Genomic DNA, 25242 nt, shown 5'->3' with positions numbered 1-25242 from the left:
GATGCCTTGATCAAGCGTTCTGGTACTGAATCAGATCTGTTCAATCAGAGGTAGAAGGATTGCCGACCTCTTAACCCTACCTACCTCATCTTCACGTTAGACGACACACCGAGTTTCGACCTCGATCACAAATCTAATCTCGAGCACGGGTCCGAAGCCTGGCTCCGACCTCAACGTATTTGTCGAGCTCCTTTCAGTCCTGCTACTCCAACCGACCGACCAATCTATTTTTCCAAATTCACTCAATTCGGCTTTGTTAATTCGAATCTTCAGGACAGTCCAGCCATCCGACCTGGAATGTGAGCCCGATTTCAAACACGGCTCCGACCTCCTTTTTTCTTACGGGCTCCTCTTCTCTTTCTCTCGCCTTCTTCTTTTCTTTTTCCTTCTTTCTTTTATATATATATATATATATATATACACGGCTGACCTCAGAATTTCAACAAATACATAAATTACTCACCCTTTCTTTTTTTTTTCTTTTTACAGAAAATATTCACCAGGCTTCAAGGAAAAAATCGGTCGTAATAAAACCTTTGTGCTTCGCCGGCGTTCCTTTCCGCCGCCGGCGCATACGAAGTTGAAGGCATCGCAAGGGATCCTGCGACCTCCCACAGTTGTCTTCCCCATCCTTAAGATGATCGAGCTTTCTCTACTGTTACAACGTACGGCTTCGGGCTTCGCCGGTGACACCCATGACTGGACGCGACATTGGATCATCACCTTGTCTTTGAGCTGGATGGCATACCGCGTCGGAGCTTATCCACCTTGCCTGGATATTTGATTATTTCCTATTATCTCCAGGTTGCTCTGATACTCGAGGGGCGTTGCTCTGCAACAGAGTTGGATGGCTATGAATCGTGTATCCTCTGACCTCATGTCCTATCCGACCTGAAATGTTAATCCGACCTTGTCTATTTTTCATTTATTAATTTTCTCTCTAACTTGCTAACCTGAAATTTTACAGCCGACCTCACAATTTCAACAAATACATAAATTACTCACCCTTTTTTCCTTTTACAGAAAATATTCACCAGGCTTCAAAGAAAAAATCGGCCGTAATAAAACCTTTGTGCTTCGCCAGCGTTCCTTTCCGCCGCCGGCGCATACGAAGTTGAAGGCATCGCAAGGGATCTCGCGACCTCCCACAGTTGTCTTCCCCATCCTCAAGATGACCGAGCTTTCTCTGCTGTTACAACGCATGGCTTCGGGCTTCGCCGGTGACACCCATGACTGGACGCGACACTGGATCGTCACCTTCCTGCGCCGGCTGTCCCGACGCCGTTCACCAGGCATGAAGTCACTGTTATCATGAACCCAAAGCAGCAGATTCCCAATTTTTCGCTCTTTATGTGGATCTCAATGGGTGGATCTGGAAACTTTAGAGATAGTAAAATCTCTTTCGTTTCCCACAGACGGCGCCATTTGTTAAATCTCTTCCTCCTCCTGGTCCATGATAGATCTGGTTTTCTTCTGGGTCCCTTCTTGCTGGGCTCCCTGGTGGGTCTCTCCATGTTCTACCTGGTGAAAGGACCTGTAAAATAAGAAAGAATGGTCAGGGGCCTACCGGGGGTGCCCTGGTGGAGGCCCTCCGACGCTCGAGTCAGGTTTCATGCGTAAGAGTAATGTATTTAGGCAAGGGTTGCCGAAAGAATAAAAATGGTGTCCAGGAAGGGGAAGGAAGAAGAAGAGAGCTTGGTCTATCTCTCTAGAGGGGTATCCCTTTTATCCTTTCTTTCTGCTTGCTGGTGACGTAGAACGGCTCTCCTATGATTGGGCCACGCGTCTCTGCCATACAGATATGGGCGTACGAGGATATCAGGCGCCTGCTCCATGCGTAACAGCCTCTGATTCTCCTCTGATACGCATGCGGAAGGACCTACCAGCGGGGCATCTTGGTCATTTTCCCCTTTCCGGGCTGGGTTGAATGGTAGGGCTGAAGTTGAGCCTGGTGAGGGCCTGATTACTGGGTCAAGAGGTTTGGGCCGGCTTGATTGAGGAGTCTAGGCGGAGTCTGGCCCTGTGACTGAGCGGGCTGGACCTGACTCTCGAGGGAAATATTGAAGCCTTCGGATCATGGACTGTTTTCATGGGTCTGGCCTTTTAGACCGGGGTGAAGAAATCCAGCGATCATCACAAAGAAAGAATTCTGTTTTCACCTCTCTCAATTTAAATTTCCTCTTTTATTATTTATTGAAATTTTTTAATAATTAATTTCAATAAATAAAATGAACATACAATATTAATTGAGTGATAATAATTAAATACTCTTATAAATATTATCAATTTTAATTTAATTATATTTTATTAACATTGTAATTATACTGAAAATTTAAGACTTTTACGTAATTAAATATTATTTAATGTTGATTTTCATAATTTCTTATTACTTTAATATGCACTTTTTTTAAGAGAGACAATGAAATTTAGTGAGAGAAAGGAGAAGAAAGAAATAATTTTTTAATAGTGGTGTGGTTTATAAACCTACCAAATATATGGATTTTAATAATATTTAAAAAGTGAAAGAATTTTAAAAAGTAAATCGAAATTAAGTGAATAAAACAAATTTTCAAATACAAATTATTTTTTGTGAATAACGGAAACTTAATAATAAAATATAAATAGTTTTAATGCATTTTACTATCTCTTTTAGTTATATGATTTTTTTTTATTCTTTATATTTATTAGTTTCAAATTTAAGATTTTCTCTTTGCAAATATATTATTTAAAATTTTTAAACATTAATTATTCGTATTAATAAGACAAATTATCTTTTTCTAAACTAGAATATAAGATTTCAAAGCAATTGCACTCACAGGCTTAATTTAGTAGTAAGTGCATCTGAATAAATTTGAGAGATCTCCACAATTCTTAATTCAAAAAAAGAAGTTTCAAAGCAATTAATGAAGAATGAACTCCTATGATATATATAATTAATTATCATCGAATTATTATTGAACCCATATTGAAAGATTAAACTGTAACTCATCAAAATTCTATACGTAGATATGATTTCCAGTTTGGTCTAGATCTTGTTCAAATAGACTGAACAGAGTAGAGATCAGATCTGAGCGAAGGAGGTTTGGCCCGATCGATTTGATGGATCCATAGAGTAATAAACCCCTAAACATTTTGAATCATGTCAACATGGTACCAGAGAAAATTAAATGATTTTGTGACAATAAAAAAAAATACGGTGCGTTTATACATATGACCTCACGTGATAATGACATGATGTACAGACGCAAAATAGTTGTAACAGCCCGGACGTGATCCCCGGCACTGTTACCGTTCACGGCCCAGGGCTATCCCTCGCCTGGCCCTCTCGCCACCTCGGGCTTTCCACTGGCGTCGTGAACAGCTCTTAACATCCATTCACCCTCACGGGTTCCTGGCAGGATTTGTTCCCTTGGGTTCTTGCATCAAATGCATCATTCCCCAAGTGGATTTGGCCCAAATTTCCCTTTGGAAATTAGGTCGCCTCCCCCACTACTCGAACCCTTGACCTCCCACTTTAAGGGAATAGTCTGGTGAGAGTGAGTACCAGTTGTTCCAAGGAACTTTCGACCGCCGAACATGCTTATGGAGACAGCCTTCGGCTGCCGAAGCTTGCCCCCGAAAGGAGACTTTCGTCTCTGTCTGGCACTTTCGGCCGCCGAAGGTGCCGCCGAACCTGCCGCCGAAAGTGCTCTGTCCAGCCCTTTCTTACATGCTTTTCTATGATTATTCCATGATGTTTTAGGGGGTTTTTGGGGAGTAGTTTAGAGTTATGTTCATGTTTGTTTGGTCCCTCATTTGAGTCCACCTGTATAGGTTCGGACCCGAGGAACCGAGGACCCCAGCAGTGAGTCTGTTGCCCCAGTGTCTGGTCAGAGCTATCCAGAGGTGAGTGGAATAACCTACTATGTTTTAAAGCAAATAATGTACCTTTTAGCATGCTTCATGCATCATGAATGCCATGTGATGAATTAGGTTGCTTGCATTAGAATTCACGAATATGTTGCATTGCATATGTTAAATGTTGATGTGGATGAATGTTGGATGATCCATAGCCCTCGATCTATGATATGACGATGTGATATGTACGGTACGGAAAGTAAGATCAGTGGGACCCATTCTACGTTCGCTGGCACTATGTAAGAGAAAGACCAGGACCCATTCTACGTTCTGGCACAGTTGGACACTGTTATGATATGCTATGTAAGGGAAAGACCAGGACCCATTCTACGTTCTGGCACAGTTGGACCATGTAGAGGGCTATTGGTGACAAATTCATCCTTGATGTGATTAGCTGTGATGTGGTGCATTCCATGATCCATATGACTTAAATGTTTTTATTATTCTGCTCACTGGGCTCTAGTAGCTCACCCCTCTCCCATTTCCCCAGGATTGCAGGTACAGGGTAGACCAGGAGGTTTACAAGAGTAATGAAGTATGGTTTATGTAATAGATAGTGTGGACGTGATGAATGTATTAATGTTAAGTAAAAGTACAGTTTTAGTCATGTAATGACTTTGAGGATTAGAGGTTGTGTTTGACTATATGTATAAGATATCACTTTTAATACATGATCTTATGTATTTTATGATGAGTATGCAAACCAACTCAACGTATGATGTATCGCCCATTGGGCATTGATGAGATCCCACAGAGGGGTCATGATTATGTTTATGTTATGTACAGTGCATGCACAGGTTGATGTACATGGAAAGAAAAGTTTTAATTTTTATGCATGTTGTTGATCATGTATGGGATTATACAGGTTTACAGGTTTCATGTCAGGCTTGCTACGGGTCCCGGCGGCCTTAAGCCGACCTGGATCCTAGTGCTGGTAGCGGTCCGATTTTCGGGTCGTTACAATAGTGATTACACATCAGTAAAGAACAAAAGAAAAAAAGAATAAAAAAAAAACATACCAACCAAAGAAGTCATCAAAAAATATATCTTAAATTGCTCTTTACTCAATCTCAAACATTAAGATTTAGTGTCATTTTTTTATAAAAAAAATTAAAAAATTAAAAAATTTTACATTTATATTTTAAATTTAGAATTTTAAATAAAATTAATTTTTTCGCATTAACTTCATCCATTAATTTTAACTAAAAAATTTTTAATTCGTCTATAATAAATTATTATTTTTAAAATTTATTAAATAAATAATAACTGTACTTTTATGTAAATTTATATTTATATATAAAATTTTAAATTTTAAATAATTAAATTAAATATTTTTTTATCACATTAGCAACCTGTTATTGTTGAAACTTTGACCTTAGCGTCAATGTTTATCTTATGCTAGAAATTGTTTTTTTTCAGGCTGGTTGTATTTTTACGGATAACCAATTCTTAGCCTTGGCTATTCGCTCTCCTCTGAATGACTTTTCGGAGTTTGGATTAGTTATTTCTGATTGTAAGGATGCTATGCGGTCTCATGGTAACATTCATATTCGTTGGGTACGGCGTTCAGAAAATAGAGCCGCCCATTTATTAACTAGAGAGTCTATTTATCATGGTAAATTTAAGATTTGAATTAACATTCCTAATTGTCTCTTGAATTATTATTCTACATGATAAATAAAGTCTTTCTTGATTAAAAAAAACAAAGAGTAGTTTCAAAGCATTTAATAAAAATCTCATTAAACGAATGAATTGGTTATAATTATTCCCCAAGGTAGGATTATTATAGATTTATTTATATAAAAAGATTAATTTATTAAAATAAAATTCCATTTATAACCGTCAAATTAATTAACTACCAACCTCTAGATTTTCTATTTTAGCTTTCTCTGGATCACATCTCCATGTTTGGAAACTAAAATTTTATAAAAATTTAAATAAATTGATTAATTTATTATAATTTTTTTAGTACAATTGGCTCCAACAGAGATTCTAACTTGAGACTTATCAATTCTATAATTAGTTTCAGCATTAATAAATTAAATTTCATAAATAAATTAATTTTTTATACTTAAAAAGAAAGAAATTAATTTTTTAATTTAAAAATACTATTCTTTATAAAATAAAAATCAGACATGAAGAGATAACGGTTGAATTAATTATCTTTTCTTATAAATAATTTTTTTCCAATATATATATATATATATATATATAGGATGGCTGTGTAGAAAATTTCATACCACAAAGAGCAAGAGAGAATATGGAGAAAAGAAATTCCAAGCTCTTGTTGTTAATGGCAGTGAGTGTTTTGAGCACTAGAGTCCATTGTGAAGCTGGAGGTGAAAAAACTGAGGAAGAAATCAATATGAAGTTGAAGCTTTTCAACAAGCCAGCAGTCAAGACCATTAAGGTAGAATCCAGGATCTGGGTGTACTCCACTGGAGAAATTTTTTAATTGAATTGGGTAATTTCTTGTTGACAATTTGATGATTGTATTATCATTTGATGTGGATTTTGCAGAGTGAAGATGGAGATATCATTGATTGTGTTGATATATATAAGCAGCCTGCTTTTGATCATCCTGCATTAAAAAATCATACCCTTCAGGTGCTTTTTCCAAATTCAAAATTTTTCATTGATAAAAAGAAAAAATAAAAAAACGTTTTAATAGATTTTTTAAAATGCTGTGAATATTCAGAGACTAAATTCAAGTTGTATAGATTTTCAATGTGGTGGAACTTTTTAATCCCAATTCATTTCCCCACAGATGAAACTATACCTGAAGCTGTAAACTGATTCTGGCTTTTATGTAATATGCAGATGAGACCCAGTTCTGATGTTCTTACAGAAACTTCAACAACTGCAAAAAATAAAACTTATGAAGTAGTACAGGCGTTTCAAACTTGGCAAAAAAGTGGAACTTGTCCAAATGGAACAATTCCCATCCGCAGAATTCATAGGGAAGATTTACTGAGAGCTGCTTCTCTTGATCAGTTTGGAAGAAAGTATCCTAATTCAAGAAATCAAACAGCCACCCAAGATCCCAATGCTCACTTAGGCAAGAAAGCAGTCTCAGTTGTTTCTCTGCCGAATCGTTCTGTACGTACCCCTTTAAGTTACTGAATTCTTATGGTGGCTACAGTGACGGACCTAAGGGGGGACTGGTGGCAGCTACCGCCCCCTGAAATTTTGATTTTTACATGTAAATTTGTTGAAATATGAATTTATTTTTAATAAATTATCACGTTTACTCCCTTAAGTATAAACGTAAATATTGCTTCTGTGACTGGGTGGCTAGTTTCTCGTTTAACCGATTGGATGATGCCTCCTGAACCAGTCTGCCGTCCTTTTCGCTTATGCATACAATTTTATTGGGGCCAGTGGAGATATCAATGTTTGGAACCCACATGTACAAGCTCAGGGAGAATACACTACTGCTCAGATCTGGGCCAAGGCTGGCCCTGGAGACACTTTTGAAAGCGTAGAAGCAGGATGGGTGGTTAGTTTATTAACCAAAACAAATGCCTAGGATTACTTTCATTTGCTTTTGTCTGAATGTAGATACTTGTTTTCCAGGTACACCCAGCATTATTTGGTGATACGAGGACCCGACTTTTCGCATACTGGACTGTAAGCTCTCGTTAAACAAAATCCTAGTTGGGAAGCAAGTTCAAACATGTATCTACGTAGTGTTAATTCTCACATTTTCCCGTTTTTATTAGGTTGATGGTTATAGAAACACAGGTTGCTTTGATCTCACCTGCACTGGTTTCGTGCAAACGAGCTCGGAGATAGCTCTTGGTTTAGCCATTGAACCCATCTCTTCATTTCAGTACCAGACTGTCATCAATGTTTACATGTTCTTGGTAATATCACATTCCCTTCTACGTCTTCACTCTCTCTCTATGTGTTACACATGATATGAAGTTGCTTTTTTTTTGTTGTTGATCATAGGATGTAACGACAGGCAGCTGGTGGCTGCATGTAAACAATAAACCAGTAGGATACTGGCCTGGAAAGCTGTTTTCATTCCTGACCTACAGTGCCATAGCAGTTGAATGGGGAGGTGACGTTTACAGTCAAAATGTGAGGAAAACTCCACACACGATGACAGCCATGGGAAGTGGATATGCTGCAGAGGAATTATTTGGGTTGGCTTGTTTCATTAACAATGTTCGGATTGTGGATTTTTCAAAGTCTCCTAAGTACCCAAATCCTGTAAATGTGTTCGCTGATGAGTATAGATGCTACTCTGCCATTAATTACATAGAAGGAAATGGAGTTGAACCTGTGTTTTTCTTTGGAGGTCCTGGTCAAACCTATACTTGTCCATGACGATGATCTTGGATTTGCAGGCAGAAAATCTTAGATGTAATAAGTTTGGTTGATGGTTGAAGGACGAGTTGCAATTGTGAACTCATCAAGAGTTGAGAGAAAAAATAATAATAATAAAAGAAAAAGCATTTTGTTCAGGAAGTTTTCTACGTTTATTCTCTATTTTAAAGAAATAAATTATTGCCTATAAGAAATTATATAGTAAAATGGTGATTCTATGTAAAATAAATCTACATAAAATTACAAGCCAATTAAGAATAAACACGTAATAAAAGTGGATCTCATATATAAAATGATAACTATTTGAATCTCATAGTTTTAAAAAATTAAATATTATGCACTCCGAGACTTAGTCCGGTGGAAAATGCATCTTAGTAGACTTGAAAGGTCTTCTAAGGTTTTACTCCCCAATTTCCTATTTAAAAAAAAAAATTTTAATATTATAAAAGCAAGAGAAAAATAAAAGGAAAAAGGGAAAAAATAATTTTATTTTTTTAACATGTATTTTTCTATTAACTTAAATTAGTAATTAAGTAATATATTTATAAGTATTAATTTAAAATACTGTTCAATGGAATTTAAATTCAAAGCTGTTTTTTAAATGTTTTTCATTATTATTATAAAATTATTGACTTTTTATGGAGATAAGTTTTAAATTTTTTTATTGAGATATTTTTTTATTAATTTTAATATATCATATAATTCTAATAAATTAAGAATACTTATGGGATTAAGACTGTACAATTATCAAATTTCTAAATTAAATATTATACTAAAATTTTTTTACAATTAGAATTATTAAAATAAAATAAAATTCATTTTATTATTAAGGATAAATTATACTTTAATTATTAAATTTTAATGTAATTAACGGATTAATTTTCATATTTTTAAAATTAAATACTTAAATTCTTATATAATCATTTTATTCAAATCGGAGATCCTTTCATTCATAATTATATTAGTCAATTGGTCAAAAGGAATATTTAAAATACTCTATCAACACTTAAATTCTTTTTAATATAGGTGAAAATTTTATATTATAATAAATATACTTTGGTCTCGAAATTTTAGTATAATTGACAAATTAATTTTTATATTTTTAAAACTAAATCCTTAAATCTCCCTATATTAATCCATCTAAAATTACAATTCATTCATCTATTATAGATATTAGTTTGAAATTAGTGAGTAGTCAAACTTCTTTTAAAATTGCAATTCCTTCCTAAAACATTTTTTATAAAAATTTATAATTTATTTAAAAGTTATTTGGTATAACTTAAAAATAGTTAGAAATTGTAACTATTTTTTGAAAATTTTGAAATTATAAATATTAAAGTATTATACTAAATAAAAATTGAAGAATAAAAATATTAAAAATTAGTTAAATGAGATATTATAGATAAAAATTAGTAGAGACCTAAGTATTTTTTTAAATAAAAAATAAAGAATAAAAATATTTAAATTATGGTAGATGAGGACGGACTAATTATAGATGGATTTAATTGTATGTTTTTTAAAATATAATGATCAATATATTAATTATGCTAAAACTCAAAAACTTAAGTGTAATTTATCTATTTAAAAAGGATGATAAAAACATTTAAATGCTTTTCACGATTAAAATGGATGGAGAGATCTCTAATTTGGACGATTAGTGTTTAGTTTTAAGAATATAGGGATTAATCCATTAATTATGTTAAAATTTAAGGATTAAAGTATAATTTATCTTATTATTAATTAGAATAATATCAAAAATTAAATCAATATACATATTCCATTTGTTATATAAGTTTTCATTGGTAAAAGAAATATTAGCAATGGATTATTGTAGCAGCGATGAATTAGTATGTAAATGGGAAAATATATTACCGCTGAACCATAATATTAGTGACACCTCGGCATACTGTTTGTTGAAGTTATCGTTTCCATATTTTAGTTTCAATCATAAAAATTATGAATTTTTTGTTTAAAAAAAACGAATTTCTTTTTTTTTTTTTTAAATTAATTCTTAGGAAATCTTTTTCATAATTCTAAACAAAGGGCTAAAGAGTGGTAAGTGCAAATAAGCTGCAAAATTTAGATATCCTGCCTGCCATTTCACATCAAAGACAACTGTATAAAGTTCATTTCAGATGTTATACATAGTAGCATGAAGGCCAACACATTCATGTTACATAGCTTTCCTGTATTTTTTCCGCCATGGTATCTACAGATGAATAGCCCTATAATAAGGTCAACCAAAATGAGGAGAAAGAGAATGTTGCAAAATATCATGCCCTAACAAAGTACAGCAAGGAATCAAAAAACAAATGTAAGTTACAAGTGCCATGTTGAATACGGTTCTCAACTAATGTCTGATATCATGATATGCTAAGTAGAGTCATGCTGTTTTCTTTCTTCTTGTATAGATTGGAAAATTCGAGCTGCTGATTCAGTAGCAGATCTAGGGTTGTGAGGCACTACCTTGATCACCCTTCTTGGCTGATCACTCACTTGAGGCACAGACACTCCTTGCGGACCAGCAGGAGCTACTGGGAACGGTGGAACTGCATTTCTTCCTTCAGCAGCTTGAGCAGTTCGAACTCCTTGCGTCTTCTCACTGGGACTACTTGCAGTGCTTCCCTGTAGCTCCATGTCTTTACATGCCTGGAACTTCGTATCTTGTGGAGTGCTCTTCTGTGTTGGCACGTTACACGAGCTTTGATGTCGCAGATTAAGGTTTGCTCCTCCTCCTGGTAACTGACCAGTTTGAGCATACACACCAGATCCTGCAAAGAAGTTCATTTGTTCCACTGCTGAACATGAGATTCCTGGATTTACGACAGGCATGCCATATGGAGGGAAGTAACCATGAACACCTGGAGGAACAAATGGTAGGACCCCAGTTCCTTGATGGTGATGATGCGAAGCTGATATCCCATAGGCTGGATTCATAAAGCTACCATTCAGAGGAGTTGGCCCTAAAGGCGCACATCCTCCACAGGCTGAATCCGTGAATCCAGGTGCAGTGTATGGCTTGTATACAAGTCCTTCTGAAGGGGACATTACCGGAATTAACCACTGATGCCCAAGCGAATGATGGAAACACCAAGGACCCACTTTTGGATCGGTAGACACAGGAACGGGTAGTGGGTTCCCAGTACAAGACCCATAATTAGAGGTCTGACTACCACTTTTCACAGAAGAAAGTGATGTCTTCCCGACTGCATTCTCGGCAGAACATTCCATCTTATGGTTTGGTTTCTCAGAATCTCCTTTGCGCTTTGCAACATGCACTGCAGGTGCTACCACATACTCCGACGGAAGTTTCTTTGCAGGAGAGACCTTTGAAGAATGTTTTCCCAGATAAGCAATGTCTTGCAGTAAAAGATTTGGAGATGCAGCAATCAGTTGTTGAACCTGCATACAGGTAAATAGTTGGGAATTATGCATATATCAACAAAATGTTCACTGAATCCAATCCCAGAAGTTGAAGGAGCTACTTGATAGGGTCCAAGAAAATCTTACCTTCATCAGTCTATGCAACTCAAACACTTGCCAAGCAAACAATCTTTGTTGACTGTAGAGAGTAACAAGAGTCTATATAAGCATAGAGATGAAAGCAGAAAATCATCCCAACAAATAATTCACAATATGGCAGGATGGTAACTTTTTAAGGGCCTCCATGGCCAAAATTAGGACTCATGAAGTGCTTCTGTGGATATGTAATGACATTTAGGCAGATCAATTAGGAATCCATCATTAAGTTCATTGTGTACATGATGTTGCAAGAAGACTATGCATTATAAAGCTTTAGCAAGTTGCCCAACGAGGATAACTTGTAACATAACTGTACAAAATCTAAAAGCTTCTAACACTAGATAAACACATATACATGTTTGCAGCTCTTCTGTTCTAAAAGCATCAAAAGCCATTAATGATTGTGAAAATGTACACAGAAATTTCCTGTACACCAAAAACTACCTTCAATACAACAAAATCAGGTGGGAAGCTAAATGCAAGAGAGGGTTCAGCACTTCTGCAATTACAACATGTAAATATTATACAGATCTCTATTTAATTTATTAGATATATTACTATTTAATGAAAAACATTTATATGCACCAGCTACACAAAGAAAGTCGCAAGATAAAGAGTGGGCACAAAAGATATGAATCCCAGTCCCCAAATCCAACTTAGAACACCATGAGAGAATGAGAAATCTATGGTTGGCCACCATGTCTGCCACCAATTATCAATAAGCCAATTATAATTCTGGGAACCATCCTCCACCATCTGTTGCCTCCTTGCTCCAAGCCCTTGAGTACCACAGATAGGAAAAATCTTGAATTGTAGCAGGGAAAATAAAGCAACATCAGACTGAGCCAGGAGGAGATTCAAAAGCATAATGATCGATGAGATGACCCAATGTCTCGGTGGCACCTTGAACAAAGTACCACAATTAATACTGTGCATCTCCCTGCTGTCAGATGTTCCCCATTTGCTATTGATGGCCTTTGAACACACAAAATGCCAGTTGAATGGATCCTGAGACTCCATACTACTGAATTCCCCCTCGCCCACAGCAATGAATACAACTCTCGAGTTGAAAACAGACAATCATTCCATTTTCCTAAAGTTAGTATTCCACAATGCATTTCAACAATCTAATTTAGCTTCATATTGTGCGAATAGGAAGAACACTAATGCCAATAACAAAATTTGCAGAAGCTTCCTATATACCATTTATCAGTTCCCTTTCATGGGAGAAAAAGTCTAGTTTCACAAATTCTGTTCAAATAGGAAATCCAAAGTTCTTCTCAGGGAATCATAGTCAACACCAATAATTAACAGCCCAAAAACAGAAGTGACTCGCATAAAAAATATGATAAAATTTAAAGTGAAATTAACTAAAACAAAGCTCTTGCAATTGTCCATAAGCAATGGGTTAGATGCCAACAAAAAGGAGCACACAATCTAAGTTGTTAGGGATAGGAGGCAAGAGAAAAATGGGTTCTCTCTTCTTTTCTTTAACAATTTTAATTTCAATACACATCATCCCAGTATAAATATTGACCCAAATCAATATGTTTGTATATAGGTTGAATTTTTCCATGTTCTCAATTTCTCATTTCTATCCCTTCCTTCATAAAGATACATATATAAATATCACTGAGACATCACAATGAGTGTTATGCAGAAAAAGACACTAATGGTGTCCATGTATGAGAGCAAATACCCAGTTAGGCAGTTACTACAATCAGAATAAATAATCAAATTTAGTACCATCATAAAAAATTTGAGAGCTTGTCTGCTGCCAATTTCGCTTTCTATTTTTGGTTGTTGTCAAATACTGAATATTTGCATTTTGAAAAAATTGGCTGATAAAAAGGGTTTTTAGAAAACCTACTTCTATGGTTTTACTTGTCAACAAAACCAACTTTTTTAGAAATATAATTTTGTTTGACTATTAGACAGCATGAACCAAAAACTAAAACATCCATACCAAACAACTTAAATTTGTCAAGATCCAGAGTGATATAGAGTTGCTATCAGGAAGTATGGAGACTTACTTGACAATTGCCCTTCTTGCTTTCCAGAAGCGTTTCTGACCAATTATTCCAACAATATCGTCAGGAGAAATATCCAATGCTGATATGGAGTCCACCATCGAGGTCTCAGAAACACCATCACTTTTATCTCCATTTCCCAATTGCAGTGACCTACATGTCTTGTCTCCACAAGATTCACTATCAATTTCAGGTTCATTGGGACTATTAAGAACCTCCTTTGAATGAGAGTCGCTTCTAGACCGGGGAATATTACCTTTCTCCATTTCTGTTGTTAGCTCAGGAACATCTTCACTGTGTGTGCTGCCATTTTGTAGCAAACAAGCATCACTTTCAGACAATTTGTTAAAATTGGCTCTAAGGTGCCCTTGATTTTGTTGATCTAAAGATGCATCCCCAGGCCTAGTTATCCTCTCCCTAGTTGGTAAATTCATTGAAGGCCTTGCTGAATTATCCCTACTCGATACACAGACCTCCAGGTTCTCCTCACTGTCATTTTTTACATCCTGTCTCAAATTGGGGTCTCTGAAGCTATTATTAATTTTGCAAGTATTGCCCGCATTTTGTATTTTTCTTGAACCTGAGTAATTTTGGCTAAAGGGAGAGAGCATTTCCCTATCAATGCCATTCCGATTTTTATGAAGACATTGGTCCATCCCAGAGTGAACAAATACAGGTACTGTGAAATCATCTTCATCTCCTACCTTCTTCCTCTGCTCAAGTTGGGCTGATGAAGCATTTGAGTTTCCTCCATCATGCTGGCAAGAATGGAGCTTCCCATCCAGATGAGAGGGTGTAGGCGAGGCACGAACTGGGACAGGCAAATTTCTTTCAAAGCCATTCCCCTGCACATATCAATTGTTCATACAGATCAGAAATAACAAAACTGCTATCCCTGTTAAGACAAGGACATAAGCAGGAATTCTCAAGTAATATGGGGCACAATGACTCCTCATTATTATTTACTAATCAGAAAGACCAATATATATGCGTATATATATATATATATATATATAGAGAGAGAGAGAGAGAGAGAAACCCATTAACTACCATCTTTGTTACAATTCAACCCAGTCACAAACAGAATATCTAGTTCTAGTCCTTCTCATGATCACTAACAAACATCAAATCAGGCTAAAAGCAAAAGAATTGTGTTGTAACAAGCAAGTTGTTTCTCCACTACCACTGCACACACAAAGCCCCCCTCTCTCCCAGTTAAGACAAGCACATGAGCAGGACTTCTCAAGTATCATGGGGGTAGGGTACAATGATTCCTCAATTACTATTTACTAACTAGGAAGGCCAAAAATATATGTGTATATATATATATATATATATATATGAGAGAGAGAGAGAGAGAGAAAGAAAACCATTAACTACCATCTCAGTAAATATTCAACCCAGTCATCAAAACAGTATTTAGTTGCAGTCCTCTCATCATTATTAACAAAAATAGAATCAGTATAAATGCAAAATACTAGTTGGTGGTTTTCTCCCCAGAAATGCAATCTCATGTTTTCCTCCCTAGAAAAGCGAGTTTCTTCAATATCCCCACCCCCAACCCCAAAAGAATCAATTAGTGTGGAGGCAAATAGATTCCACCAGTAATCTATATGTAACAAAATACAACTCCTGATTAGCAGCCTTACAAGTTACAACAGCAACAAAAATCATTCATAAGAGTGCAACTTAAGACATACAACATAAATATCATAACCAACCACAGATCAAATTAGAACCAAAATACTGTAAATCATTATCTTCACTGTAATTTCACAATCAAGAATTCTCGCGTCTAAACCTTTAACAATAAACAAAAAAATAATAGCAGAATCCATACCGTAATTCCCATCATAAATATCACAAAACATATACCTGACTTGAGGATCCAGCAGGAAACAAGTTGCTAGCATTACTGGGGTTGAGAGGCAAAACACCAGAGTTGAACCTCTGAGAAGGAATACTGAGCTGCTCGTAAAGGGCCATCTTGTTCCTTGGAGGTGCTCTTGGCCCTCTTTTATCTGTATCATTCACATGAAGCCTAGGGAACATAGGCCCTATTTTCTTTTCATCATCTTTCCCTCTCTTCATCTCCTATATCTATCTCCCAAACTCGAGCAAAAAAAAAAAAAAAAATTTAATTTCTCATTTAGCTCAACAGATAAAGCCACCTCCAAAAACAAAACCCCAAAAACTAAAAACAAAACAAAGAAAATTTCGAAACCCAGTTGCAAAAATAGACTTTTTTGCAAATACTTGAATCAGATGCTCTTCACAGAAACCGATCAATTCCTCAAGGACATGCAACAATTTAGACTTCAAAATCAAAACCCAGTAGCAAAAAATCAAACCCCAAAAATCAAAAGAAACTCTACTCTATACCAATGTATCTAAATCCTCAAATATCCAAAAGACCAAGCCTCAACAACACGAGAAAGACCCTGATGGTGCAGGTAGGTTCTCTTTGAAAGAAATAGTGAGGGTAAACGAGGCTTGAGGCAGAAATTGGTTAGGTAGAAATGGGGAGCAAGAATTAAGGTAAAAGGAGACAGAAATCTAATAGAAAGACAAAAAGATTCGAGAAAAGAAATGGGATTGGTCTAAATGGTAAATGGGACATTAGGGATTCCAACAAAGACGAAGATCATCGTCCATCAAAAGGGAAAGGGCAGAAAAGCGCTCGCTTGTGAGACCCTTCTCGATGCCCTTTTCTGATTTAACAATTATCAGTCTGATCTGGCGTGTATGCCCAATTGGCAATTGTTTTTTCTTTTGCTTTTTTAATAATTTTTTAATGGTTTATTATTATTAATTAATTGCCGTCTAAATCTGAGGATTATCCACACAAAAATTTACTGGATTAGGTTTGATTACTTATCTGGAAAATTATTTAATCTTCTCACTATCTAAGAAATTGTCACTCAAGACATTTTTTTATGGTTTATTTTATTTTTAATTTACTTTTTTTTATTTTATATTTGTTGAGAATCAGGTTTTTAATATGGAATAATTCAATTTCATTAAAAAACAAAGAAATATAATGGAGATATTATTGAGCTAAATATGAAGAGTCACAACTTTTCAATATAAATATATGTACACGTTAAAATTTGATATTTATTTATGTAAGAAAAATAAATAAAAAATATTTAAAATAAAGCATAAAAACAATAAAAAAATATCAATAAATATTTAATCGATTCGATTTAAAATTAAAATATTTATAAAATTCAAATTAAATCAAATAAAAACAAATTAATTTAAATTAAATTATTTTAATTTAATTCAGATTGATTAATTGGACTTTTTAATTAATTTTTTATTTTTATTTTATTTTAAATATTTTATAATTCAATTAAAATATTTTAATTTTACTTAAATTCTAATTTTTTTATATTATAAAAAAAATATTACATCATTAAGTAATCAGTTTAATTTTTTTTTATTTTTTTTATAATTAAAATTAAATTAAAATAATTAAATTTTTTATAAATTAAAATCGAACGAAATATTTTAATTAATTCGGTTCGATCAATTATTTTAATTTAAACTAAATATTATTCACTCTTATAAAAAAATAATTTTAATATTTTCTATGTGAAAATTTACATCGAATAATATTTTAATTTTATAAATAAAATATATATTTAAATTATTAAATTATTAATATAGCATATGATTATATTATAAATTAGTAATATAAATAAAAGTGTGAGAGTATTTCAATATTTGTCAACATATTGAAATAATTATCTATAAAATTTATTTTTGTAAACAGTAAAATTATGATAGAAATCCCAGTCATTCATATTTATATACATTAATTATATATAGATAATATTTTTAACAATAATAAATATGCAACATATTATTTTTATAAAACTTAAATTTATTATCTAATTTTTCTCTCCCCTGTTAATTTTTTTTTTTAAATAGAAGTCAAATTGATTGCTTGCCAACAATTATTTGAGGTGCAACATTTTAGGGTTTCTAGAAATTTTTTACCTTTATCGAATTGTAGTAGCATTTTACCTACAGTTATAAATTAAATAAATAAAAATCTGAATAGTTTATCTAATTATTAAAAGTTTAAGATATAAATTAATTTTTAAATTATATTTATGTAAATTATTAAAATAAAATTTATAAAATCAATCAAGTATGAGTATTTGTCGAATAGCAGCCGTCAGATTTGGATAAGTTCGATAATTGAAAGTAAATTTTAATAGGATTTAAATAGATTATAATATTAATGGGGTTGCTTTCAAAAAAAATATATATTAATGGGAAAGAACGACTAGCCGTTTAAATCACAGGGGCTAATAAACGAAAGCAGCATGGGTCGTAGTACCTAGGAATGCCGTATTCGGTTCAAATCGAAAAATCGATCGAATCGAATTAAAGTAAAATTTTAGTTTGATTTTTTATATATTTTGATTCAATTTGATTTTTAATTTTAGAAATTTTAGTTATTTTGGTTCGGTTTGATTTTGATCAAAAAAAATTAAAAAAATCGAATCGATTAGTGATAATAATATGTTTTTTAATCATATAGAGAAATTAAATTATATTAAGATTAAAATATTTTAATTAAATTTTAAAATATTAAAAATAATGTATAAAAAATAAAAAAAATTATTAAAAATGAAACCGATCAAATTAAATCGAATCGAACCGAATCAGACCGGTTCGATTCGATTCGGTTTTTAATCAAAATCGGTTCGGTTTTTATAAACACTAAAATTTTAATTTTCAATTTATTCGGTTCGATTCGATTCGGTTTTAAACCGAACCGACCGAATGCTCACCGGTCGTCTCTCTCTTTTTAAATAAATAAAAAAATAAAATAAAATAAAAATCAGCTCAAACCTCGAAACCTTAATGGTTGAAACGGGAAAGCCAAAGTTTGAGTGAAGAAGAAAGCAAAATTAAGAGAGCTTGGATGGTTCCAGGACATGGACTCCTCGTCGTCTTCTTCTTCTTCTTCTTCTCATCAGACACACATTCCTCTTCCCTCAGACTCAGACCCTGGTAATTCTTATTTCTTTCATCTCTGCAAACACATTTAATCTCCGTGAAAGCTTCAATTATTTTCGGTTTCATTATGATTAGTGTAGCCCATTTCCCTCTTATCATTTTGCCTCTAATTCTAGGTTTTTTACAATGCATCTCTTCCGCCCTCAAGTATCCTAATTTGTTTTGTTTGATTAACTGGAAAATGGAAAACAAATAAGCGGAAAACGTTTATTTAGTGAATAACCTAATTAATTTCATAAATGAAGTCCGGATGATCCAGTGTTTATTGTTAATTTTTATTTGAAGCTGGAAATTTGAAGAGCTGTTGGTTTTGAATTTGAATAGGTGCTAAACCCTTAGACCATGAAGCCCAATCATCACTGGTTCCTATTCATCTTGTTACTGAGGCTTCTCAACTGCCAGCTGAATTCCTTAACCCTTCACCTGAGAGGCAATTGATTATTGGTTTTGATTGTGAGGGTGTTGATCTATGTCGGCATGGAACACTTTGCATTATGCAGGTAAAAACTGTGTATTTCTTTGGTTTGTCCTACAAAAGTTATGTTCTATTAAGAATTTTCGCAACTAATCTCTGATAATGCAACTTAATAACCTGCCTTGTGAGACTACCTTTTATATGCTAATTTTTTTTTTCTCTTTTTGGCAGCTTGCATTTCCAGATGCTATATTTTTGGTTGATGCCATTCAGGGTGGAGATATGCTTATGAAAGCTTGTAAGCCTGCTCTTGAATCTAGTTACATCACAAAAGTCATTCATGATTGCAAGCGAGATAGTGAGGTCTTTAATTGATTTTCTCTAATTCGAGCAATAGATTGTTTGATTAGCATTATGACCCGTTATTTCCATAATTGATACTAACGTCATTTTGTAGGCATTGTACTTTCAATTTGGCATCAAGTTGCACAATGTCTTTGATACCCAAGTAAGTGACTAGCGGAACTTATTCATGGAGCTGCTATTTTGTTTCTTGTAAAGTCTTTCAGATAATGTTGTTTCTCCTTCATTCATCAAACATTGAGTGTGCAAATGATTTTTAAGTTTTGATTATGCATCTAATACTATTGATTTATGTAGCTTGCCTACAGAAGTGGTGTACTATTGCATGGGTTAGAGTGATTTTAGCACATTAGCAGGTGTGCCTCCCCTGCCATTTGTCTCCTTCAGTTCAACTTTTTGATCAGTTCAATATGTAGCATACCCTTTTAAACTACTCCATATCTCTACTCGATTACCATTTACAGAGAACCCTCCTCCTTCTCCGCCTTCCCTTTTCCAGTGGGTTGGGAGATAAGGCATCTATCTCCTTTTGCTTTCAATTCTTATTAGGTTCTTCCTTTTTTTTTTTCCTGACCAAATGAATACACATTTGAGATATAATGTGTCAATTCTGGACCTTATTTGAATAGTTGATCATCATGGGATGATTTTTAATGCTTATGGGAGCTTGAGGATATGTTCTTAAAAATAAAAGTAGCATTAGGAGTCATATAAGAATACATATCTTTTATGTATTTATTTATTAACCTCAAATGCATGACCAGATCTAGGCAGGCAAATAAGACTATCTAAAAATTTCTTTAACAAGGACCAATCTTCAATAGATGCTTCTACACTGATGACTGATGTCACTTTGACATTTTGAGAATAACAACCAAATTATAATTTATATGTCTATTATTAAACTTGTATATTTATTTCAATGAAAATGTGCATGCTAGAATTACTTATACTGGTAATGAATATTATTGCTCTATAGCTGTTATTTAATGTGCATGCATATTTGTCACTTTGTAGATTGCTTATTCTCTGATAGAGGAGCAAGAAGGAAGGACTAGATTGCCAGATGACTACATATCTTTTGTTGGCCTCCTTGCAGATTCACGCTATTGTGGTACTTTATATGCCGTGGTATCCATTTGCATTTTATTGTTTCAGGACATGTAACTTTATGTTACTTGTTAAACTATTCAAACAAATTTGTTTGATACCCATTGAAGGTCTTTGATAAATCATTTCGTAAATTTCTGCTGAGCATTTATAGCTTTTTCCTTAGTATCTTTATTTTCTTGTAATTGTAAAAGGGTTGCTTGATTTATGTTGTCAAGTCTCCTCTAAGGTTAATCACCACCTAAGAGTTGAGAGTCCTATCTGAATGGAAGAGGTTTAGAAAATTAGGGAATAGGACTTCTGGAATTTCTTTAATGCACTTAGAATTGAATTGGGGGGGACTCTGGGAACTAAAATCTTTTTCAATTGAATAGTAATCTGGAAAGGAATTTTAGAGACTGGAGTGGAAACATGGCTCTTGTAAAACTCCCTATCTTTTTTCTGTGCAACAACATTTAGTTTTATGGTCTATTTTAATCATATCTTCCATTTTACCAGAGTATACAAAGCACAAAAATAGGTTCACACTGCAAAATTTATTTTCTTTGAACCACCCTTTCCTCCAGGATTTCGTTAGCAGGTCTCTACTTCAATTTAAATTAGATTGATAGTGTATCACATTCAGCTTAGAGTTAGTAATTTGAAGATTCTACCTTGTTTCTTTCTTCATTTCCTTCTTCTCTCTTTTAATTTGCTTGTAATAGCATATTTTTCTCCATTATTGATTGCAATGACTTTTAAGGTTGCTCTTTTTTCTTTAGAAGAAATGTATGTTTGGTGATGCTCTTTATCTCCATGCTTTGAACCAGACATTGTAAATTGGTTAAGTTTGGCCTAGGTTTATAAACTGGTGAATTTGATTTGTGCATAGCATTCATCATTATTTGGATTAATACATTGAGCATTTGAATGTAGGCATATCATATTTGGAGAAAGAAGAGGTTCGCGTGCTCCTTAGACAGGTTGGTTGAAACATCATATTTTTCTTGTGGAGCTACTTGTTATAAAGCGGTATAATAATTCTTATCTTAACTCTGCCTATGTGACTTTAGTTAAGCATAGTTGTCAGTCTCATGCGGATGAGTTTCCCTGTAATAGTGGGTTTACATTAGGTATCGACTTTGAGTCTATATTTGTATACCTTAGTAATGGATGAGCTACCTATGATACATGTTATTTGCATATGATGTTGTATTAGTGGATGAAATTAGTGAAAGAGTTATCTAAAAGTTAGGTTTGTGGAAATTAGTGAAAGAGTTAACTTAAAAGATAGATTTGTGGAGAATGACTCTTGAAAGTAAGGGGTTTAGGCTAAGTAAAATAAGGTGAAGTATATGTTTAGCTTTTGAGATGGAATGGAGGTGAAATTCGACTGGATAAATGAACAGAGTGATGGATCAGGATTTAACTCACAGGAATCAAAATAAAACTGTTGAAAAATAGAAAAATGCAATGAGTGTGCTATGTGACCGTAGGGTCCCTGAGAAAGTAAAAGGTAAATCACGTAACATTACACTAAGGTCAACTATGTTGTTGGGCAGGTAAGGTATAACGTGCCCATAAGATCAATGATAGATTTTGAAGGTTAAGATGGATGTCTAGTAACATCATACAGGATTAAGAATTATTACATTTGCCAGAAAGTGCATCCAATACATATTAGAGATAAAATGAGAGATGGTCAATTAAGATGGTTAGGTCATGTCCAATATAGATTGTTGAATCTACCACTAAGAAAGTGTGACAAACTGGTGGTGGAAGGTGTGAGAAAGGAAATGAGGAGACCCAAAATGACAATAAGGGACACGAGTATTGAAAGGTTTACAATTTTTTGTATTGATGCTGAATTGGTTTCAAGCATAGGCGAATGACAAAAACTTATCCATATAGTACTATAGTTGACTCGAAGAAGTTTGGGATTAAGGCTTTGTTGTTGTGCTGTATTCTTATCTCATATTGTAACATCATTGCTGTGCAATATCTTCTAACTTATGTTTCTGACACATTTAAGTTCTCCGTTGTTATCAGGACCCTAATTTCTGGACATACAGACCATTATCTGAATTGATGATCCGTGCGGCTGCAGATGATGTTCGATTTCTTCTTTACATCTATCATAAGATGGTGAAGAAACTAAACCAAAGATCATTATGGTGTCTAGCAGTTCGTAGTGCTCTGTATTGTCGATGTTTCTGCATCAATGATAATGATTTTGCTGATTGGCCATCCCTACTACCCATTCCAGGTTCTGTTTTTAAGTGGCCTTAAAATTGTATTTAAGACTAATTTTCTTGATTTTGGGTCAAATGGACCCCCCCCCCCCCCCCTTCCTCTTTCTTTTTTCTTTTTCAGGGTCCTTAATGGGACTGAGGGAAAAAAGAAACAGAAAATTCGTTCTGAAACTGGAAAACTAATCAAGGGAAAGTGGTTAACCACAAAGGATAATAGATTTAATGTAATTTAAAGTGGTGGAACATATTTCTTTTCAATGGTTAAGAACAAAACAATTTCAGTTTTATTTGTAAAGAAAATAATTATTTATAGACGGCCAATAACAATAAATCTACACAAAGGTAAGATAAATCATAATATTGATAAATTATGAGTAAAAAAACAATTAACTAATCAAGCTATTAACCAATTCAAAACTTATTTCCGGCTGAGGGAATCGTGTACACTCCTAACCTTTGCTTCAAAAAGATGTTGAGGCAGCATGAAGCTCTCAAGAACACATACTCACCCATAAGAGAGTGAAAATTGAGAGAAAATACTCTGCTGTATTTTATTTATCAAAATACTGAACTTCTCAAAACTAAAAATACATAGATTTTAGACCTATTTATAGAGATTTTAAACTCCTAACCCCAAGAGGAAAAAGAAACTACTATTAAAGGACTTTAGATAAACTAAAATGCAATAGAAAAACCTAAAGTAAGAAAACTAACTCCTAACTAAATAGAAAACCGGAATAGCTAATCCTAGATGGGATAGGATACCACAATAAAATCCTAATTAGAATAAGAAAAACTCTAAACTAAATCAGTAGCTGTATTTTGACAAAAATGGAACTCCAAAGTAAATTGGAACTCCTTGGAGGTGACTAGGTGAGACTGGGAAAAAAAAAGGGAAAACCAATCTTCACATGCTGCCTAGAGGGAAACAAACCCTCAGTATGTTCTTTACTATTTAAAGGCACCAACTCTGCATCTGATGTCCCTCATAATTCTGAGTTTGTAGTGAGATGAAGATTAGACTATGACAAATGAATAAAAGCCCAAGAGGCAACTGGCTATTATAAGCTGAATCTACCATTTCATGCGTGAAATATGCAAACTTTAAAACAAGGGTATATTGTAAAAAAGGGAAATTGTTTATACATGAGCACTCAAACATTCTACTTTAGTTATACCATGTAATTTCAATGCGTGGAAAAGTACTTTATTTTTTGATAGAAGACTGGTCTGGACATATTTTCTATGTAGATAACCTTATAAGAGGGTGTAATGATCCTGAGGAGGAAGTCCTATCAGTTCTTGATGTCCCCCCTGGAAAGATGGGACGTGTTATTGGAAGACGAGGGGCCAACATTTTGTCAATAAAGGAATCCTGCAAGTATATACCTCTCTATTCATCTCTCTCTCTCTCTCTCTCTCTCTCTCTCTCTCTCTCTCTTCCCCCTCTTCATGCTTCACAGTTTTACATGCATGTCCTATGTTTTGCGCCTAGCAATATGGTTATCTTGTTTTTTACATCAAGATGATATTTTTGCAGTGCAGCAATTTTCATTGGGGGTTCAAAGGGTCCACCCGACAAGGTTAGTCTTATAACCTTTGAAACTTTACGTGATATCTAGCTGTCACATAATCCACTTTTACAAAATTGAATATGCAATTCCATATGTTGAAGTTATAGATTTGAAGAAAAATGAACCAACAAATATGTTGAAATTAAGTGTTGGATTCCTAGATTCAGAAGCTATATGCGAGAGTTTGTATCCTGTTATTGTTGGATTCCTAGATTCATGATCTATATATGTTAGTTTGAATACTGTTGTAGTTAAGGATTTTCTATGATCAGATTTGTTTTATGCCATTCAAGTACCTAATGTTGGTAATTTTCTTATAGGTATTCATAATTGGACCAGTGAAACAGGTGAGGAAAGCGGAGGCAATCTTGAGAGGGAAGATGCTGGAAATCTTTTAGGGAAAACCTCATTTGTCTTGCAATTCCCATGCATAGAAATTGCGGCTTAAATTTTCAAAGGCATTGCCAGTTCACCAACATTTATGATTTACAGCTTCTACTTAGACGCTGTGTTTCATACAGATATCAAAAATTATGTTGTTTTTGTTGGGCTCATGGATTCTCCAAATGAGTCATGATAGAAAAGTTGGCCACTGAAAGATCTGAAACAGTTAACAACTAGCTTTTGCTTTCATTAAAATCTTTTACAGATTTGTATTATACTAATCCAAGGAGATGTATTACTGTAACATCGCATTTCAAATATGTCGAATCATCCCCCTTTGTGAA

The 25242-nt window shown here is 34.1% G+C and overlaps 3 protein-coding genes across 4 annotated transcripts; 2 read left to right on the top strand and 1 right to left on the bottom strand.

Annotated features, from left to right (window-relative positions):
- The first annotated feature begins 1229 nt into the window (after window positions 1–1229).
- On the top strand, window positions 1230–8232 carry LOC110603279. The gene is made up of 9 exons (XM_021740978.2): window positions 1230–1292; window positions 5317–5434; window positions 6198–6307; window positions 6418–6504; window positions 6718–6996; window positions 7235–7396; window positions 7474–7527; window positions 7620–7763; window positions 7852–8232. Exons 1-9 carry the CDS (start codon window positions 1230–1232, stop codon window positions 8230–8232), a joined length of 1398 nt encoding a protein of 465 aa, XP_021596670.2.
- Window positions 8233–10352: 2120 nt separating this feature from the next.
- On the bottom strand, window positions 10353–16514 carry LOC110603399 (protein EARLY FLOWERING 3). Its single transcript, XM_021741112.2, has 4 exons — window positions 15660–16514; window positions 13788–14629; window positions 11743–11794; window positions 10353–11634 (listed from the first exon to the last, which is right to left on the bottom strand). Exons 1-4 carry the CDS (start codon window positions 15873–15875, stop codon window positions 10606–10608), a joined length of 2139 nt encoding a protein of 712 aa, XP_021596804.1. The 5' UTR covers window positions 15876–16514; the 3' UTR covers window positions 10353–10605.
- A 2124-nt stretch (window positions 16515–18638) lies between these two features.
- Window positions 18639–25242, top strand: LOC110603277. Of its 2 annotated transcripts, none has more exons than XM_043952099.1 (10): window positions 18639–18815; window positions 19146–19321; window positions 19468–19599; window positions 19694–19744; window positions 20617–20713; window positions 21625–21671; window positions 22738–22954; window positions 24192–24321; window positions 24486–24523; window positions 24835–25242. In XM_043952099.1, the coding sequence occupies exons 1-10, from the start codon at window positions 18740–18742 to the stop codon at window positions 24960–24962; spliced, it is 1092 nt and encodes a 363-aa protein (XP_043808034.1). In that variant the 5' UTR covers window positions 18639–18739; the 3' UTR covers window positions 24963–25242. The 2 variants fall into 2 exon arrangements, with proteins under 2 accessions (XP_043808034.1, XP_043808035.1); XM_043952100.1 differs by having other exon boundaries at window positions 18640–18815; window positions 24481–24523.

Source organism: Manihot esculenta, chromosome 16 (genome assembly GCF_001659605.2).
Source record: "Manihot esculenta cultivar AM560-2 chromosome 16, M.esculenta_v8, whole genome shotgun sequence".
Taxonomy (NCBI): domain Eukaryota; kingdom Viridiplantae; phylum Streptophyta; class Magnoliopsida; order Malpighiales; family Euphorbiaceae; genus Manihot; species Manihot esculenta.
This window is presented reverse-complemented; position numbering and strand designations above follow the sequence as displayed.

Coding starts and splice junctions, on each gene's coding strand:
- LOC110603277 (XM_043952099.1), top strand. CDS start 18,740: ATGGACTCCTCGTCGTCTTCTTCTTCTTCTTCTTCTCATCAGACACAC. Junction 20,714..21,624: donor TGCAGATTCACGCTATTGTG/GTACTTTATATG, acceptor ATTTGAATGTAG/GCATATCATATTTGGAGAAA. Junction 24,322..24,485: donor TCAATAAAGGAATCCTGCAA/GTATATACCTCT, acceptor TTTGCAGTGCAG/CAATTTTCATTGGGGGTTCA.
- LOC110603279 (XM_021740978.2), top strand. CDS start 1,230: ATGACTGGACGCGACACTGGATCGTCACCTTCCTGCGCCGGCTGTCCC. Junction 7,397..7,473: donor GCGTAGAAGCAGGATGGGTG/GTTAGTTTATTA, acceptor CTTGTTTTCCAG/GTACACCCAGCATTATTTGG. Junction 7,528..7,619: donor GACTTTTCGCATACTGGACT/GTAAGCTCTCGT, acceptor CGTTTTTATTAG/GTTGATGGTTATAGAAACAC.
- LOC110603399 (XM_021741112.2), bottom strand. CDS start 15,875: ATGAAGAGAGGGAAAGATGATGAAAAGAAAATAGGGCCTATGTTCCCT. Junction 14,630..15,659: donor CTGCTGGATCCTCAAGTCAG/GTATATGTTTTG, acceptor TGATATGTGCAG/GGGAATGGCTTTGAAAGAAA. Junction 11,795..13,787: donor GCAAGAAGGGCAATTGTCAA/GTAAGTCTCCAT, acceptor TACTCTCTACAG/TCAACAAAGATTGTTTGCTT.